Below are 17,996 nucleotides of genomic sequence, written 5' to 3' on the forward strand. Positions count from 1 at the left end.
TTGTGGGTTGTTATACATAGCCACATACCACACTCCTGTCCCTCTTTCAAGAGCTCTGAGCTCACTGAAGTGTGTAAAGTGGATGTGGAATATCCTGGGGATGATTTGGTGATTTCTGTAAGGGAAGGCCTCTTTTCTGAGATCTTTTTCATTTGTCTTCTGTGCTTGATGGACTTACTGCTAAAATGAGATGAAGATGTACTCAGCCACTCGATTTCAGTTTGTTTCCCTGGACAGGAGCAATGTTCTCTAGGGAACTATGTTCACGTTCTTGCAGACTCCTCTGCAGCCCTTTTCCAAGTTCCTTTGACTCTCCGATTTATGGGTAAAGATAAACGGAAATATGTCTCTTTGAGTTTGTTGTCACCCCCATCACAGAAAATGTACATGCCTCTTCATAGAAAATTTTTATTTTATTTTTATTTTCTCCCTCATTTATTATCCCACGCAGAAGCTTGCACAGGCCTGTTTAAGGCACATGCATGTGTACAATACTAGTGATTCTTCCATAAAGAGAAGAAAACAGAATTTTCTTTATCTGTTACACAGAATGTACTGTATTGCTTGAAAAGGTTAAGTCTCTACCATATGCATACTGTATCTGGCAAGAGTATTGAAATTCAGCCAGTCTTTTGAAGGGGTTAGTTATTAAATAGATTAATGAACTGCACACCTCAGGTAACTAGATGAAAACTTTCAGAGTGAGGATTCTACCAAGAAACATCTAATTAATGTTATTCATATTTACTGCAGTGCAGGATGCTACACATCCTCAGCTGTGCTTTATACATGCAATGTTCTGCTTTTGTGTAATTTAAAAGCTTTTATAGGAAGCAGCCTTCTCTCCACAGTTTGCAGTTTGAATTTGGCTTCTTGCTGTTGCCTGGACCTTTCCAAGATAAAACATGAAATATGCTTGAATAACTCTTAGGTATTTTTTAAGAAACGAAAACACACAAAGGGCAGCTATACAGAGAAAAGAATGTAATGTGGTGGAAAAAAAAGTCACATTGATGGTGTTCTCGGACACCTATGACCACAGAACAAATATAATTTAGAGATGTTATGCAGTCAACATCTGCATAGTCTGTCTTTGGAAAAAGGGTAATGAATGAAGCCAGTGGCTTCACATGCAAACAGCTCAGCCATGTGGTTAAATAGAGTGCTGAAATATTAAAGTATTGGCATGAAATTAATAGGAAATGATAGAGACTGGTTTGAAGAGGCCTGGAAAATGACCATTTTTCTTACTTTTACTTGCCATAGTGATTTTTAAAAAGAAATGTAAAGTGCCCAGTATCCAAAAGGAGTTTGTAAACTGCATGTGCAAGGGATATTTGCTTAAGTATGATATTCACATCTTCTTTTCAGGACTGTAGTTTTAAAAAATATACCTTACTTCCTTGAAAGCTCGCTATTATTAGAACATAGACACATGATTACTGTATATATTTTATTATGTCATCTATAAAATATATAATGAAAGTGCTGTGCAGTGGAACTCAAACTTGACTGAGCATTGCAAGGTATCAAAATCTGGTCTAATATCTCATAGCTGACCTGCTTTAAGCAGCAGGTTCAACTAGAGAATTCCTGAGATCCCTTCCAACCTGAATTATTCTGTGACTTTTTGGTAATGAGTATGAAATGAATGTGAATACTCTCATGATAAAAATAATTCTATTATGTGTGCATCCAAAATAAAATGGGAAAGGAAAAGAATATTAGATGTTTTACAGTTTACTGCTGTGTGGTACTTATTTTGGGAGTCCATTAGTTCTGCATAACTGTACCAAAAAAATTCCTATTGGTGGCTCCATCAGGTTAGAGATTTTGATTAGTTCAAGGGTGCATGATCAGGTCTCAAGACATATGGCACTGAGTGGGAATGCAAAGATAGTGTAGGTATCTGTAGATGCTTTTAGGCAATGTAGTATTTTAAATAAAGGACTCAAATGAGTGACAGAATGTCTTTAGGTGGCTTGTATTCCCTAGCTAGAAGTTAGAAGGTAATTCCTGTAGTTGGTTACTTGTGTAGTCTCTCTCTCTTTTTTTTTTTTTTTTTTCTTGAGAAGATATTTAGAAAACAGACCAGAGAATTTTATGTTCTTGTCTTGACAGAAGTCTAGGTATTGACAGAGTAATGAGTCGCTGATTGCATGGCTTGTAATCCATACTGAATTTGCATGCCTATTAATTGAGAAATGTTTATTTATCAGGTGTGCGTTGAATTCCTTTGTTTGACTAGCAAGATTCGTCTTGAATGCCAAACCATAAACACAGCCAAGGCCCACCAGCCCATCAGTGATATCTTTGATCAGTGGGCAGATCAGTACTCTAAATCTGGCTGAGGCTCCGGGACAGTCTAGTTCTGCAGGCTGGAAAGACCCCAAGTGTAATGCTGATAGTCTTGATGCTCTCTTTTAATTTTGGAAGCTTTTTCAGGCTGCTTTGTGACTGACTGGAGAGTGTGCAATGCTGCTTGCTGAGGATCTGTCTGATGCTCTTTCTTTTTGTTAAAGCTTGATACACCTTTGGCTATTGCAAGACAGCTCTGTGGCTGCCTTCTGCAGTATCTGTACCAAGTGGATCCTCCTCAGACTTTTAGGACATCTTTTCATTCCTCCAGACATCTTACAAGGTGTGGAGATGTTAGCATGAAGGTGAGGGTCCAGGCCTGATTTGCAAATGTGCCTACAGTTACAAAGGAAGAAAGAAAGGAGAGATGTTCAGCCTAACTTATCTAACTTTGTTTAATGAACTAATTAACCAATGTTGCACTTTAAAGATGCATATAATCAAGCATATCTTAGGTAGCTGCTGACTTCACTTGGTACAATAATTTTTTTTCCTGACAGGTGCTTACTGAACAACCCTGGAGCTTTGAATTACTGTGACACTTTATTCCTATGTTACCAAAGTATTCAAAATCTCCCACGATGAGCAGCTGATGTGGCTTTAATGAATATCCACCAACGTAATATAAAAATAAAATCAGTATCAGAGGCATTTTTAGTCCAGCCAAATTTGATGTAATCTTTCCCCTTTGCCCCAAAGCAGTGTTTAAGAAGATTTCAATGATTGCCTCACAAAAAGACTTTTCTCATAGCGAGGGATCCATTTTTGCTTGGAAAATGATAAAACACTTCCTTAAAGGACGTGAGTGAATCTGACTGCCTAGATTCCATGGGAGTAAATCACATGATGGGATACATTTGTTTTAAGTTTGGGCGATGAAGGTACTAATTGCCCTTAGAGTTGTGGGAGTTACTGCAGGATGTTGTGTGGGCAGAAGCTGTCTGAACTTCCTTGGATAGCTGTCTCAGTACCGGTCATGCTGCTTCTGCCCTTGTGAGTTAGTAATATGGCAAATTACTACACAGTTATTTCGAGGCTTTGTATTGTGCATGCACAAGGTACAGGATGATGCCAACAAATCCAGCTTTTCTGTTGAAAAACCTTGGTTTTACCATTTTTTAGGCTGTATTTCTACACTCATGTGACAGGACGTCATAGGTTATGCCCTCCAGTAAGGACTGGTCTCTAAAAGTTGGCTGCCAGTGACTTCAATCCTTAGTCTCTTCTTGTAGCAAAACTTCCTGATTAGTGATTTGTAGCCTGAAACAAAAATACTGATAAAAGAATGTGCTGCTTCTGGGGCATAGTATTGTGTGTATTTTCCACAGAACTCTTGCTTATTAGCAGAGAAGATTAAAGACAAAACAAAGACTTCAGTGAGACTGATGGACAATTTTTTTAGTATCTGCCTAAGACTTTAAATCTATCTATGTCTGGGAGGTTTTGAAGCTGTTTCTCTAGATATTTCCTAGTACTTGCTGAGAAATGTTTCTTCTAACCGATCTTTCACAAAACTGGGCAATGAGAGGTCACAGCACATAACTATCAACCCAATTTTATACATGCCTTTTATACAGAGGCAATCCTTAAGGGGAAGTTTAACCAAGAAATTATCAGTCCTGTTGGACAGACAGTATGCCTAGAGATTTCGTGTTGTTGGGTGAAACCTGTTGTGTTCTATAGCTGTGGAGCTGATAAGGAATTTGGCTTCTAGAAGCGATTGAACATGTAAAATGGAAGCTTACTGATTTGCTTCAACTTCCCTCCTACCTCCCTGTCTTGTATTGTATTATAGGCCATTCAGTTGTTTGATCAGGTTTTTTTAAATTATATCTTTTGCTGTCTATAAGTGGGATATTGGTTACTAAAAAACTAATAGTTGTGTATGTGCACTAGTAACATTCTGAAAATCTACATTTATAAAATACTCATATTCTGAGGAAAGTGGAAGGATCTTTCCTACTGACAGTTCTTTGCTGTGGGAAGGGTTAGTGTCTGTTGCATCTTGGTTTGACTAATTTGCTGGTCTGTTATGCCAACTTTATACTCAGAGTGCTTGTAGAACATCTTTATTGAACCTTTTTGGACATGAGGGCATTTAACTAGATACAGCAGAGTAACTGGAGCAGAGGACATTCAAAAATAGATTCAAGCAGCAGCCTGTAACACTGTATGCCACTGAGCAGATCCTTGCATAGACCTGTCTGGGTTGCACCATAGGTGCTGGTGGCCAAATCTTGTATTTTCTTTTGGCAGAGGTCCATATGGAAGCATTGGGGGTTTTGTCTGAGTAAGCAGTTACACAGGTTTGAACTAGTCTATGCTTAATATGAGTTGTATTGCAGGGGAAATAGGAATGGAGACCTAACAAATGAATCCATATCAAACAGTCCTCTTTTCTCTTCTTGAAGTTGTTTGGAAGTGTTTGACATCAAGCACTGTGCAGGGAGACACAGAGGTCACAGACCCTGTTTGTCACAGGCATTGTTGCGTTGTCCCTGTTAGAACATCTTTGATTTCCAGCTTATGCTGTTATAGAAAGACAGTGTGTGTGTCTGGCTTGTTCTGCTAATCTTATCCAGACTGCAGACTGCTAAAGATGGAAGCCCCCTACATGGGAAAGAAAGTTCAGCATTGTCACTTCTGTTCCTGTGATGCACTCTCATCTATCCAGGACAGGTCAAAAAGTGAATTTGGTTAGGGAGGAGAGATGTGATAGCTGGTTTCTCAGGTAGTTAATAACGTAGGTACTCCCATGGAGCTTCAGTTTACCTGGCAATGCTCCTTTCCCTCATTGAGAGCTTTCTCTGAATGCTGTGTTGACAACATCAAACCCAAGTCTTTTAAGACTGAAAGGACTGGGTTGAAAATGAAACTTTTCTTGCATCATTTCAACCGTATTATAGCTTACTAACTCAACCACAGCAATGTGTAGCACTTTTAATTTTTTTTCCCTCCTATTAAATGATTCAATAATTTTTTTTTTTTTTTGTGGTGTGCTACTACTACCCAGTTTATTAGATGTACAAGAACAGCAGTTGTGAGGAAACTAATCTGTTTTATCTGCCATTAATTCTTTTCCCTTAGTAATTAATAAGAGCTACTGGAACTTCTGATGAACAAGGTAGCAGACCATATCCTTTGCAACTGCTGAATGTGACACACTTGTCAGTGCTGTTTGAAGAGATTAACTTTCCACTGATTTCGCTTGGGATAATTGCTTCCAACATCTGGTTTTATTGTTGTGTCTGTCTGAAAACAAAATGGCTTAGAGGAAACTGACCTGTTTTACTGATGAAAGTTCTTCCACATTCTGTATAGCTTTTGGTCTTTCTCTTTCTATTGGAATAGAAGGAACCTTCTTCAGTGAAGTAATTTCAGCTGGAATGGCAAACTCATTAAAATGTACGAGGAAAGTCCCTGATAGCACACTTTAGGAGTGGTTTTTACCATTCTAACTTGTCTTGTATTAAACATGAAGACAGAGAGCCACCAGGTTGCTTATTTCATCTCTGACTTCTGAACTTAATGACCGGAACATCAAACTTGAAAGAACAGTCTTTGTAAATAAGTGATCTGAACTGGAAGGTATCAGATGGCTTAATCACTGTGATTCTGAGTTTATGATGTAAATTTGTAGGATGAAAAATTTGCTCTTACTCGATGATAAAATTCCCAATGAGTTCAGTGAAGTCATGAAACATTTTACAGGTCATATAGAATCATATTAGTTTCCAATTCCTCTAGACCTGCTGGATGCTAATTATCTCTGTAAGTATTGCCTTCGGTGCTGTGGTCTTCAAGGTTCTGTGCCTGGTGGTAACTCTTACAGACATTGGGTATAACCTCTGAAAGTATTTGCAACTTAAAATTATAACTTGTTACGTAGCATTTCTCCAGGAGTTCCTTGAAGGCAGATTGTCCCATACATTTTCTGATCAGCATTTTCCTGCTCCTGTAGTAGATCAAACATAAGAACAAAATATCTAACATAAAAATAGTTCTTTTCTTTCCCTCCTTCTTTTTAATATATTTTTCCACATTTCTTCTTTTTTATTTACTTATTTCTGTTTCTTTTTAAAGATCCAAGTACAAATCCAGCCTATTCAGAAGAAAGATTGGCTCATGAAGCTCTACAGTTAGAAAAGCGCTTGAGCTTGCTGTCCCATACAAGTCGCCAGGGCAGTGGAGGTAAGAAATTATCTTTAATTAGATAAAAAGAAATGGTGTTCCTTCCTTCCCAGGCTTTAGAAATTAGCATATGTAAATAATTATAAGATGCTGAGCTTAAAAGAAAAATAATAGAGAAATGGTCAAGATATTTGATTTGGCTGCTGTTGCTTGTGGGGCAGTTCTTTAACAGCATTGTCTGAAGTCCATTGGATGTAGTTTGGAGTTTTTCAGCTGAGCAGAGTGAGTTCTGGATCAAACGCTATTGACACAGGAAAATCCTTTAGGGCACTGAATCCTACTGAATTTGTGCATGTGCAACTTCAAAAGAACTGTCTACGTCAAGTTTGATATCTGCTTAAGTACTTGACTCACTCCAGCCTGTGAGATGAACTGACTTGTATAGTTCACGCATCAGGATTGCAGCAGATTTTTGTAGTAAAACAAGGGTGTGTAGTGATAGAGCAAGAGATAATGGCTTTAACCTGAAAGAGGGTAGATTTAGATTAGACATTAGGAAGAAATTATTTATGGTGAGGGTGATGAGACACTGGCACAGGTTGCCCAGAGAAGCTGTTGATGCCCCATCCCTGGAGGGGTTTGAGGCCAGGCTGGATGAAGCTTTGAGCAACCTGGGGTAGTGGAGGGTGTCCCTGCCCATGGCAGGGGGGTTGGAACCAGATGAAGATCCCTTCCAACCCAAACCAGAGTGATATTATTCTTGCTCTTTGTGGTGGCATCTGTGCATGTCCCTTCTGGAGTTGTTTGTGTATCAAAGTAGAACTGGTGTCTAGCACTGGATTTGTAAAAGGACCTATTCCCCGAACTGCAATTTGAATCATTTAATAACAGAAGCTAGATCCTCAGAGCATCTGCTTTGCTCTTGACTCTAAAGCCTACAAGCCTAAAAATGGCTCTGTGAAGATCCTCAGGAGCTTAATTATGTGCTTCTATACATATCTGTGGCTACTTTAGTCTTGACACTGTTGAGTAATGTGGTTTGTGACTAAATTCCACAGAGACTTCCTGAGGATTTTCTTAGTTTGCCTGTAACTACTGGACTTGACTAGATTGGTGGAAAACAAATGAAATTTGTTAGAGAAGTATGTCTGTGTTTCTATTCAATCACTGCAGTTAGAAAGCATGTGGCTCAACTTTGTGTGCATTCTCTGCTTGAGATTACTTGAATTTATTACCTTATTCTTCTAAGGATGTTATGATCCTCAGAGAATGAGGAATCCTAGAGTAAAATTCTCATATTCTGTTATTTGAGTTTTGCACAGAAAAATTAAATATTTGTTTCTGGGAAATATTCTAACAACAAGACTGTCCCTGTAGGTTTGGTGGGAGGCCATTTGCCTGAATCTGGAGATCTAGGTTCTGCCACTGCCTTGGAGAACATGTAGCTCCACGTACTTAGAGAATTTTCTTTAAGACTGTGGGAGGGCTTCCCTTCCAGAGTTCTAAAGTGCCTAAAATATTTGCGTAAGAGAAGTGATTTCAAATAAATTCAACAATCTTATTTTTAAAATAAAAATAGATGTTTTTGTAAGCAGGATAACTTTTATTTAACAAGTGTATTTCTTCTTCTGGGCATGTTGCTGAGAACTACACTAATATTTTTGTAATTTGTGCCTTCCATCTAGACAGCTGGATAATTTAATCTCAGGAGTTACACTTATGCAGGGGTCACAAGCCAGTGTCATGCAATGGGCACTGGGGAAAAGAAAGGATTAGATTTCATGGGATAAACATTGCTATTTTGTGATAGTATCTATCAAGACTTATTCCATGAAGAGCAGGAGAATTGTTCTAAACTTTTACCTCAACAACTGAGAATAGAAATAGTCTAGTAACACCAGAAGCTCAGGTCACAATTTTCAGTGGACCCTTCCGCTTTTTACCGCATCTGGCAACTTATTGCCCACGGTTTAAAATTAATAAAATTAATTAAAATTAAAATCTACAAAATGATCCTGCTGTCAGCCTTGTTTTCACGTTGTTTTTTCTTTAAGCAGGAAGAAAATAACACTGTGGACTGTGTGTGCTGCTACAAGAAAGTGTGTTTGTTTGTTTTAGTGTGATGTTTGTGTTTTGTCCTTATGCCCTTTCATACCAATGTTTAATTTTTTTTCTTCCATCTTCTGTCTTGGATAGCAGTAGTTACCTGTAAAAGTGTCCTTCTTGCAAGTATCAGTGAGAAAAAAAATTCTTGCAATATGTACATAAACGAATCGTGGAAGATCTTCTTGCACATAGATATGTAAACACTTTTATAATAGTACTATTCTCATTTCTGTTTGTTAGAGTGATGTATGGTTGCATTTTGGTATGGATGTTATGGAGAAGTACAGTATAGGAGAGCTCAGAGGAGAGAACAGGACAGTCTTAAGTTTGATTTTATTTTTGCCATCTCTTTAACATTCAGTTTGATGTCATTCAGATAAGATTTGACTAGAGAAAAAAAAAGTAAAAATAAGATAATAATTTGGTTGATTTAGATCAAATAAAAACACGGAAATATATGGCTTTGGGTTACAGTAACAAGGTTTTCTTCACAGCATCAACAGCTATGCTGAGCATGGGACTTTGTGACTATTCCCCGTCATATAAGATACGAGTATCTAAAAACCAATTAACTGTATGGAAAGAAAATATTATTGAAAAGGGGCATAAACTCTAAAAATTTAGCCCTGAATGCATTATGTTACACAATATGGTAGGGTTATGGCAAGGTAACATTTGCATTTTATTTTTCCCGTGGCGATAGGAATTACTGCAGGAATTCTGGCTGTCTAACAGAAGTTCCCCTTACAAAAAGCAGATGGAATCTCAGGGTCCTCTCTGTTTGTACATACTTGCCATGCTTCAGTCTGTCGATTGCGTTTTAAACATAGGTTGATGTCTTTTCTTCTTTTCTAGGAGACGATAGAAGTCTTTCAAGCTCGTCTTCAGATACCAGCCACTCAGATGTTAGCGTTGGGAGCAGATTGACAATTTGGCCTGAACAGTCTTCAGCCAGCACTTCTCAAGAGAGTCACGGACTGACAGCTGCAAAGGGCATTCATCTCGGGGAAGAAAAGACCCTTCCAGAAGGGGCACGTGGCATCACAAAACCACCTCCAAAGCCCCTCCGATCCAGACAGCTACAGGAAATAGGTCGTCAGAGTTCTTCTGACAGTGGAATAGCTACTGGTAGTCACTCTTCCTACTCTGGGAGCTTCTCTTCCTATGCTGGGAGCTTGGACATATGCCATGGTGATGAGTTTGGATCATTGCTAAGCTTGCCTTTGAACTTTCCTTCAGATCAGAATTTATGTACTTGTCCTCACAGTGAGCCATCGAGAGGTGCAGGATCAGAGTATCAGGTTCCCAGCTCTCTCAGACATATTTATGATATACCCAGGAGTTTGTTACAGGCAGCTTCTAAAGATGTGCAACCGAAGGCTGCAGATTCCACGCTACCCAAGGACCAGGCCCTATCAACTCAAGGTGCTAGTGACCCAAAACTGCTGCTATCACACTTAGAAGCACGGAGGGTACCAGAGCACAGCCAGGACAGAGGGAGGCCTTCATCCTTACTTGCAGAAAGCAGCAAAGACTCAAGCGATGAGACATATATGGATTTCGTTTCGAGGTGGTCAGACCCAAAACCACAAGGACAGGTGTCAGACTCCAAAAGTAGTGACTTGTCACCACCTAGTGGGGCCTCAGCTGACCCCTGTGACACATGTAGCCCCCACCTTGGGATGACAAGAGCTCTTTTTTCAGCTTGTCCAATCTGTGGTGGACTAAAGGTAAATACCTAACATTGAGCAGATGCTAACAAGCCTTACTTAATATAGCATGATTAATGTCAAATGACTTAAGTTGCAAGTCATAAATACTACTATTTCCTTTATAATTTGAATTGGTAATAACTTTTGTGTTGTTTATGCTCAAGTTGAGAGGCTTAGCACACAGTTTCCTCAAAATCTGTGCCCGATCAAGAAAACACTGAACAATGTAGGCCTTCAGTCATTACTTTTGAATTGGCCAGTTTTGGTTTTGGGTGTGAGTGGCTTACAGTGACAGAGACAGAAGCTTTACATGAGAGGGCTGAATTTGTAATCTAATAGTAATTTAGCATGAAGGACATTGGTTTGTCTTACTGCTGGTATTTCAAAAGAAAGAAGGGAGGCTAAATAGTATGTGCTGCTCTTTAGGTGACCACAATATATATTTTTTTTAATTGATGTTTTCCTTTTCTTTATCACTGTAGTTTGAGCATGTCTCTCACAAGAAGTCAGTGAAGCTTCTCAGTGGGGAAAGAGAAGATAGCCAAGTTAGCATAGCAATCCGTAGCAGATCAACTAATCCCGTGTTATATTTATAGCTGGCTGGCGACAGATACTTTAGAGATGTACAAAAACTCATTAGTGATGTACTACTAGAACAGTGTATTTGCAGGAAAAAATATTTTTGATCACCAGTCACACAGAGACTGAAGCATGGAGTTTCATATGCCTTTCTAAACACATTTGCCAGTATCTGTTACTTATCTTTTTGAACCCTGCTAAATTCTTGGCTTTTTATGGCTGTAAGCTTTATCTATTAATTGTACTCTGCATGGAGAAAATATTTCTGGTTTTACCTATTCTGCAGAAAACTGTTTTAGTGAATGTGTTAGCTTTACCTTCTTCTAGTTTAGCTGTTTGTGTTGATGAGCTGTTGAAAGGCTGGGAAGACTAGAGGGAGTGCTCAAAGGAATGTGTGAAGTAGGGATTCAGCACGACTTTTGAGGAATTAAGTATTGCCATTGAAGTGTGTACATTTTAATAGAGCATGTGAGATTACATAAATCACTGCTATGAAAAGGGCTTGAGTGTATAGTAAGTTATGAAAGAAAAATTAAAATATATAAACTCGAGCGATTATTGTCTTCTCAGAAGGTATTTCATGCATTTGCATTGACTGCCTTCACTTGCTTGTAAACTAGAAAATGCTGTCAGCCTGAGGTGCTTCTATAGCCTCTGTAACAGCACCTTGGATGTTACTTTGTCATGTACGTGCAGCATTTGGGAGGCAGGGTGACACTGGTGTGACAGGTTGTGTCTAGAGTAGGCTCAGTGTTCTTCCAAGACAATCCTTGCCAGCCATTGGCACCAAAGGCCCTCACTGGCCCTCTAGCCTAATTCTGAAAGCTTGGCTGGATGCAGGGGCCTGACGTTCAGCCCCCACTTCTGTTCTTTCTGCAGTGCAGGTGATGGGGTGCACAGAAGTGTCTCTGATGCTCAATTCCTGTGTCTGCTGCCTGGAGTTATAGAGAAGTTGGAAAAAATGCACAAGACTGATTTCTAGAAAGGCTCTGCTCTGGGATCAGAAAGCTCCAAGATGGCTTTGTTATAGGCAGAGAGGAAACAATTAGTTGAGGTACAGTTAGCTCATGTGTCTGAATGTTTCTGGGTGATCTAAATTGTCAGTTTAGACATGAAGTTTTCAAAGTTTTCCATAGACATCTGTGGCAGAAGGGAAGCTGAAAGTGAGTATTCTGTTGTATGTCTTCAAAGCCATTAAAGGCTAAATTATGTTACTCCTTTAACTGCCTGTTGACCCCAACAAAATACACACCCATATCTTCTATTGCAAAGTGCTGTCAGGTTTTAGGGTATTTCTAGTTGCCGTAATAATATCAGCTGGCAAGAATTCCAGGAATTGTCAATATTTAAACAAATTTAGTGAGAGAAACACTGGTGCAACACTCTTACTAACTTTTGTTTTAGCATGGCATATGCAGAGCTGCTTCTTCTCTGTTTTTCTACCCATTTGTAAGCATTCAGGAAAGAATTCTCATTAAATTGAATGATTCATGGGTTTGTTTTTGCTTTTGAAAGAAAAAAGAACATTTTGATACATTGTCCTGCTCTGTCAAGGTGAGTTATTTTAGCGGTATTTAATGGACACCGTCTTTGGCTTTTGTCGTGATGAATACAGTGAAAGAACAAATCCATACGCTGTAACTAAAAAATAATTCTTATTCCTTGTGCTCTGATGAGAATATGTTTCAGATGCAGTTAAGGCCAGGAGGAGTTGATTTGTGGATTAATGAAGACACCAGGTTTTCAAATTTATTCAAATTCATGTTGAAAAGGCTTTAGTGTGCCAGTGTTTGGAATTCCTTTGCAATTTCAAGTTAAGCTGTTAATTAAATTGTGCTAATGTTTTTAAAATGTCTACTATTTAAAGTGAGTGAGTGACCAGAATAGAGGAAAGTGTACAGCAGTAATAAAGGATATAAGCATCGGTTTGTTTTCTGCCCTGTATGTAAACTTTGGCAAATTGAGGTTAGAGTTGGGCATGTTGTCTGCGTGTGTTGGAGTTCAGCGTGTGAAGAGTTGGAGACAGGTTGCAGGATGAAGATGCAGATGTGGAAGGCATGGTGGCGTTCGTGACTGGGATTGACTTGCTTAAGAACCACCTGCTCCACTAATGAGAAGGATGATGATGAACATAGGGAGAACATACCCTGGGGAAGTGCTGATGTTCAAACAGAAAATAGGGCAAGGAAGCCTTGCTGTTTCACTCTGGATGAAGAATAGAACCAGCATGAAGAAAGTCACTAAATACTGTTTCTATTATTTCTATATTGTATTTCACATTACACATAAGCAAGCACGCAGGGTGTTTTGCTTTCTGTTGTATGTTACTCTAGTGTGCTCAAGATGTCCTTCTTTATAAACTTCACAAGGTGTGCCTTTGCTATGTAATTTTTGCCTAGGTGATTTCAGTGCTGTAGATGATTGCAGAGATGAATTCTTTGTGTATTGTAAGTATATTTCAAGCTCAGAATGTTGGATTGTTATGGGATTTCTGAGTAAGCTGTAGAGATTTATTATTAGACTTATTACATTTTCAACTCCTTAGCTAATACTAATTTGATGAATAGAATTTCACTGTACACTTGTTGCTCTGTTACTTCATTTGATGCTACAGTTTGAGAAATGATGTCAACCTTTTTTATAGGGTGTGTCTTTTTTTTACACCACCATTGTTTGTAAATTTTCTTAGAAGTCTGACAAATAAAATTATTTTCCAACTGGTTTTGTCCTTTTCCATCTGACAAGTACTGGTTTTAGTTTTGCTTTGCTTTTTGTCCCCTGACCTTCATCTTCTTGCAAGTTGAATTAATATGTAGCGATTATGGCTGTGTCTGCACACTGCTTAGTGTTGTACACAAATCACTGTTGACAGCTCGAAATGTGCCTATTAGTAGGAATGACATTTATGTATTTCTAGCTCGCCCTAAACTCACATTTATGTCAGTGGGAGTTCTTATGTATGTAGAAATACGGGCTTGATTGCTGCTTTGGTAGTTAACTTGATGTGATAGACGAGTAAAACTGTCAGTTTGTGTGTGGCTGTTGTTATCAGCCCTGTATTGGTATTTGGGCACCTATTTTAGTTGATCATTTAAACCTACCAAAACGACCTTGGAGATAATGATCCCAAATCCTCTGTGAGGTATTTATATAGTTGCTGCTACCACAGTAACTGTATGCCTCCAACTTGGAATCTCCCAGCATATCTGTAGTAAGCAGAAATATGGGAATGCCATGGCCACGGTGCACAGAAGAGTTCAGGGGTTATGTCAAGTAGCAGGATCCACAGTGCTGAGCGGCTAAGAACCCTGCCCTGCACAACACAGGGAGATCTGGTACCTGCCTTGGGGGCATGTGGAGCTCATTTAAGTGAGGAGCTGCTTTGATTAGCTGATAGGAAATTTACGTCTTAGTTTTTTCTGTAGAAACTGCTTTATTTGGCATTACAACTTGGAGAGAAAGCATGTGCATGTTTGTACTGTGATCCTTGAGCCAGTGCTTTACTCAGTGTATTTAATCATGCAGCACCATGGCCCTGCAGGGCTTGTTAATCACATGCAGCCTTTTGTGAGTGCAGAGTCTCTGGGTAGGTCTAGAGCTACTATGAATATCTGTGTTTCTATTGTGCATTGTAGACCAGGGAGAGACAAAAGCTAGAGAGAAGCAAGGCTGAGAAGAGGCTTGAACTCTAAAGAACAACTTGCACTGAGGTCTGTTTTGTGAGCTTGCCTGATTAATCATGGTTATGAAGAGCCTGTAACTGGGTTGGGAATGTAGCCTTGATCTTCCTAATCCTGCACAAAACCCTTAACCCTAGATTTAGCTGCTGTGTCTCCTTTCATTGTAGACACTGCTTTTGAAAGTGGTAAAAGAGACGGCCTATAAGGTGTAAACTTGTGCAGTGAGACTTGAGAAATAGCAGATGCAGACTACATTGCCACATCCATGTAATGAGATTTTTTTAATTTTTTTGGTCTTTGAATCAGGTACTTTTCTAATGTATTATTAACATAGATACTACAGAAATCACAATATATTGTTATACACAACTTTAACGTAGCTATTTTTTTCACACATTATTCATGTGTGATGCTGTAACATTTTATGCTTCCTCCCACCTTCAAAAAAAACTACAGGCTGTCTAAATTCTCATTTGAGAAGGATGCATTTGTCATCTTCTCCAGCATTGTTTCTACTTCTATTTCTGCTCTAATCTCAGAGCTCTTTGCAGTTAGGCAACACACACACTGTCAAAACTATAGCAGGGACAGTGTGCACCTCAGAGGAATCTGGAAGTCCATTGTCAGAATTATTGATCTGAGTGACAGTGTGTTTGTGAGGTTCTCGTATGCTTTGATGACCATGGATTCTGGGTACTACTGGCTTTTGGCATGAGTTAGAAAGCTTACACTTGTGCTCTCTTAATTTCAATTGTTTTTCATTAAGTCTTGATGGTGTTAACCTGCAGTGAGGTGCATCTTCCGTAAGATGTATCACCACTAAATGAGGTGACTGCACTGGACGATGATTTGGCAATCTGGCATTTTACTTACATTATAGTTATTGTAAAAGGCTCTGAAATTTTTACAATAAAATAGTCTTATTTTTTTGGCTTTTCACACATTCAAAAGCATCTTTAAAAACACCTGTTTCCCTGCAACATCTTTCTGAAATAAAAGAAATCCATGATCATTGCTGTCCTTGACAATGAACGCAGTGATTTCAGGAGGTGTTTGTGCTGAAAAAGCACACAGCACTGTGCAAATCAAAGATTGGAGCAAAAGTATGTTCTCCAGTTGAAATTGGCAGAGGAAAGAGTCATCAGAGAGATGGGTGTAGTGTCAGGCTTGGAGCTTGATTTGTGTTGTTTATGTAGTTTTGGCCAGGACTCCAAGTCTATCAGAGTTAACTCCTGTTCTCTTTCTAAGGTGCTGTTGGATCTGCTTATGCACTGTGGCGAGATGTTGCTTATCAGCAGTTCACAGGGAAAGAAAGATTTTTTTTTTTCTTCTTCTCAGTTTACTGCTGTTATTTTGTACAATATTATAATGCTTCTTAGCAATAGGCTTCACTCCCAAATAATCAAGAAGAGACTCGGCTTCCTTCTACTTCGCTGTTTCTGGTAAGGGCTCATGTAAGTGACCTGGCTCTTCCAAACCTTTGCTTGGAGGAGGTCACGTAATAGGTCTGACTTTGGATTTGAGGCATCACAGTAAAATACAAGACATGCCAACCATACCAGAACTGTGTAGACCTGCCTTGCTTTCAGCACTGTGGGAGGCCATCTTACCTCTTAAATAATACTGAAGATACTCTCCATCTATCATGAAAGAATCCCTACAGTGTTTGTGCTAAGACTGAAGGTTCTAATCTGAATTCAGAATAATAAGAATTAAGCTCTCAGCACTTCTTGGGATCAGGCACTAAGTGGAACAGATAGCCTATGGTCTGTAATGGGAAAAGTGCCGGCCACGGAAGCACTGGTAAGTGATATGATATTAATAATGTCAAGAGAAGAGAGCACCTTTCCTACATGAGGAAATGTAGACAGTGTAGCTCAGCAGAATTAATTCTTCTGTACTAAACAGAAATGTTGCTGGATTGTTTTTCTGTCAGAGAGCCAGTGAAGATATTGATAAACCATGGTATTGACCTTTTATACCCATCAGAATGAACAAATGGGGAAATCTGCTTCCTCCTTTAAATACAATCAAGCTGGATAATAGCTTTTATTATTACTACAACTGATGGGTACTTCTTCCTCTGGTCAGAGCAATAGCTTTTCTGAAGAGAGAGAAAGAAATGTTTTGAAGGGGAGGAGTCTCACAATAAAAGCTGGAAAAAAATTACTCCCTTTGGAATGTAGAGTTTGTGGGGCTTTTGGTTTTGATCCAGTTGTAAAGAGACTCATCAGATTGCTTGGGCTATGGCCAAAATGGAAAAACAGAAGGCTTTTTTCTGTATTTGTCTTTTTTTTCTAAATAGAAATAATTTATTTCTGGAAAAATTCTATAGAATGCTATAAAGTGTTAGCAGACACTTTCTATCTTCATTTTCTAAAAGGGAGAGTAGAATTTACCTGCAGAGGAAGAAACATCAAAAAGAGATTAGGAAAGCATGGATTACACTGAGCTGAACTGAGGGAAGTGAATAACTCCAGTGGCAGCCTGGGATTAAGATTCCTAGGTTTGATTCCCATGCGGTTCATCTCCTTCTGCAAGATCGTAAACAAAGTTACTTTAAAGAAAAACCTCAATTCCCTGACTTGCATTTCTGCAAACTGTTTGTAATGTCTGTATTTTTAAGATCATGGATTAAAGAAGGCTATGCAGACAATATTCTGTTTTAATTAATAGTCACTGATATCAAATGAATTGTGTGGCTCAGAAGGAACTGGCAAGTGTCAGTCAGGTAGCAATCCCCGGATGGGATGTCCGGATAGTTGACAGCAGCTCACTGTGGTTAGATCAGAGGACTGCAAACAGATGCTCAGTAGGGGTGTGACCTTTCCTACCAACCCTTTTTGTCAGAGCCACTTAAAACTGGAAGTATGCAAATTAGCAGGATGGAATGTGTTCCAACGAAATGACACAAAGTGTGCTTAAATTTGTCCACAACTCATAACAAGAGAGATGTGTGGAATTAGTTTTGGTAATTCAAGATGCCCAATATACTTACTACTTCAAGATATCGATGGAAATACTTTCAGTCTGGCTGATAATATCCCCTATGGACTTGTAAACAGATTAGATCGTTAAGGTAACAATTGTGTAGAGGTTGTGTAGCCAAATTCTTACTGTTTCTAATATAACTGTGCAACCCTATACCAAGTTCTATTACTTTGTTCATAAAGAGCAAATGGTTTTATTATTATTTTAATACTGGCTTAGTAAAGTTCAATAATATGGTAACAATATCTTCATACGGGTAATGCGATTCTGGCATTTGTTGGTGAGAAAATGGCAAGTGTGGCAACAAATCCACTGAATAAAAAAAAATACACTGAAACCAATTTGAGGAGTGAATCACTGAAGAATAACTCTATGTTCAGGACTGAATGAATAGTTCCCAGGGGCAGGAGGGTTGGAAGATGTGAGTAAGCCGGTCTGG

At 38.9% G+C, this 17,996-nt stretch overlaps 1 protein-coding gene across 1 annotated transcript in view; it reads left to right on the plus strand.

Annotated features, from left to right (window-relative positions):
• DOK7 (docking protein 7) overlaps window positions 1–17,996 on the plus strand; it is a gene marked incomplete at its 5' end in the record, with an annotated part of 60,528 nt that overhangs the window by 13,146 nt on the left and 29,386 nt on the right. Inside the window, 2 exons of the mRNA XM_010082743.1 lie at window positions 6,442–6,549; window positions 9,451–10,325. Of these exons, the coding sequence (XP_010081045.1) occupies window positions 6,442–6,549; window positions 9,451–10,325 (983 nt within the window). The remainder of the gene's footprint in view (window positions 1–6,441; window positions 6,550–9,450; window positions 10,326–17,996) is intronic.

This window comes from Pterocles gutturalis, unplaced genomic scaffold (assembly GCF_000699245.1).
Source record: "Pterocles gutturalis isolate BGI_N339 unplaced genomic scaffold, ASM69924v1 scaffold1100, whole genome shotgun sequence".
In the NCBI taxonomy this organism is placed as follows: Eukaryota; Metazoa; Chordata; class Aves; order Pterocliformes; family Pteroclidae; genus Pterocles; species Pterocles gutturalis.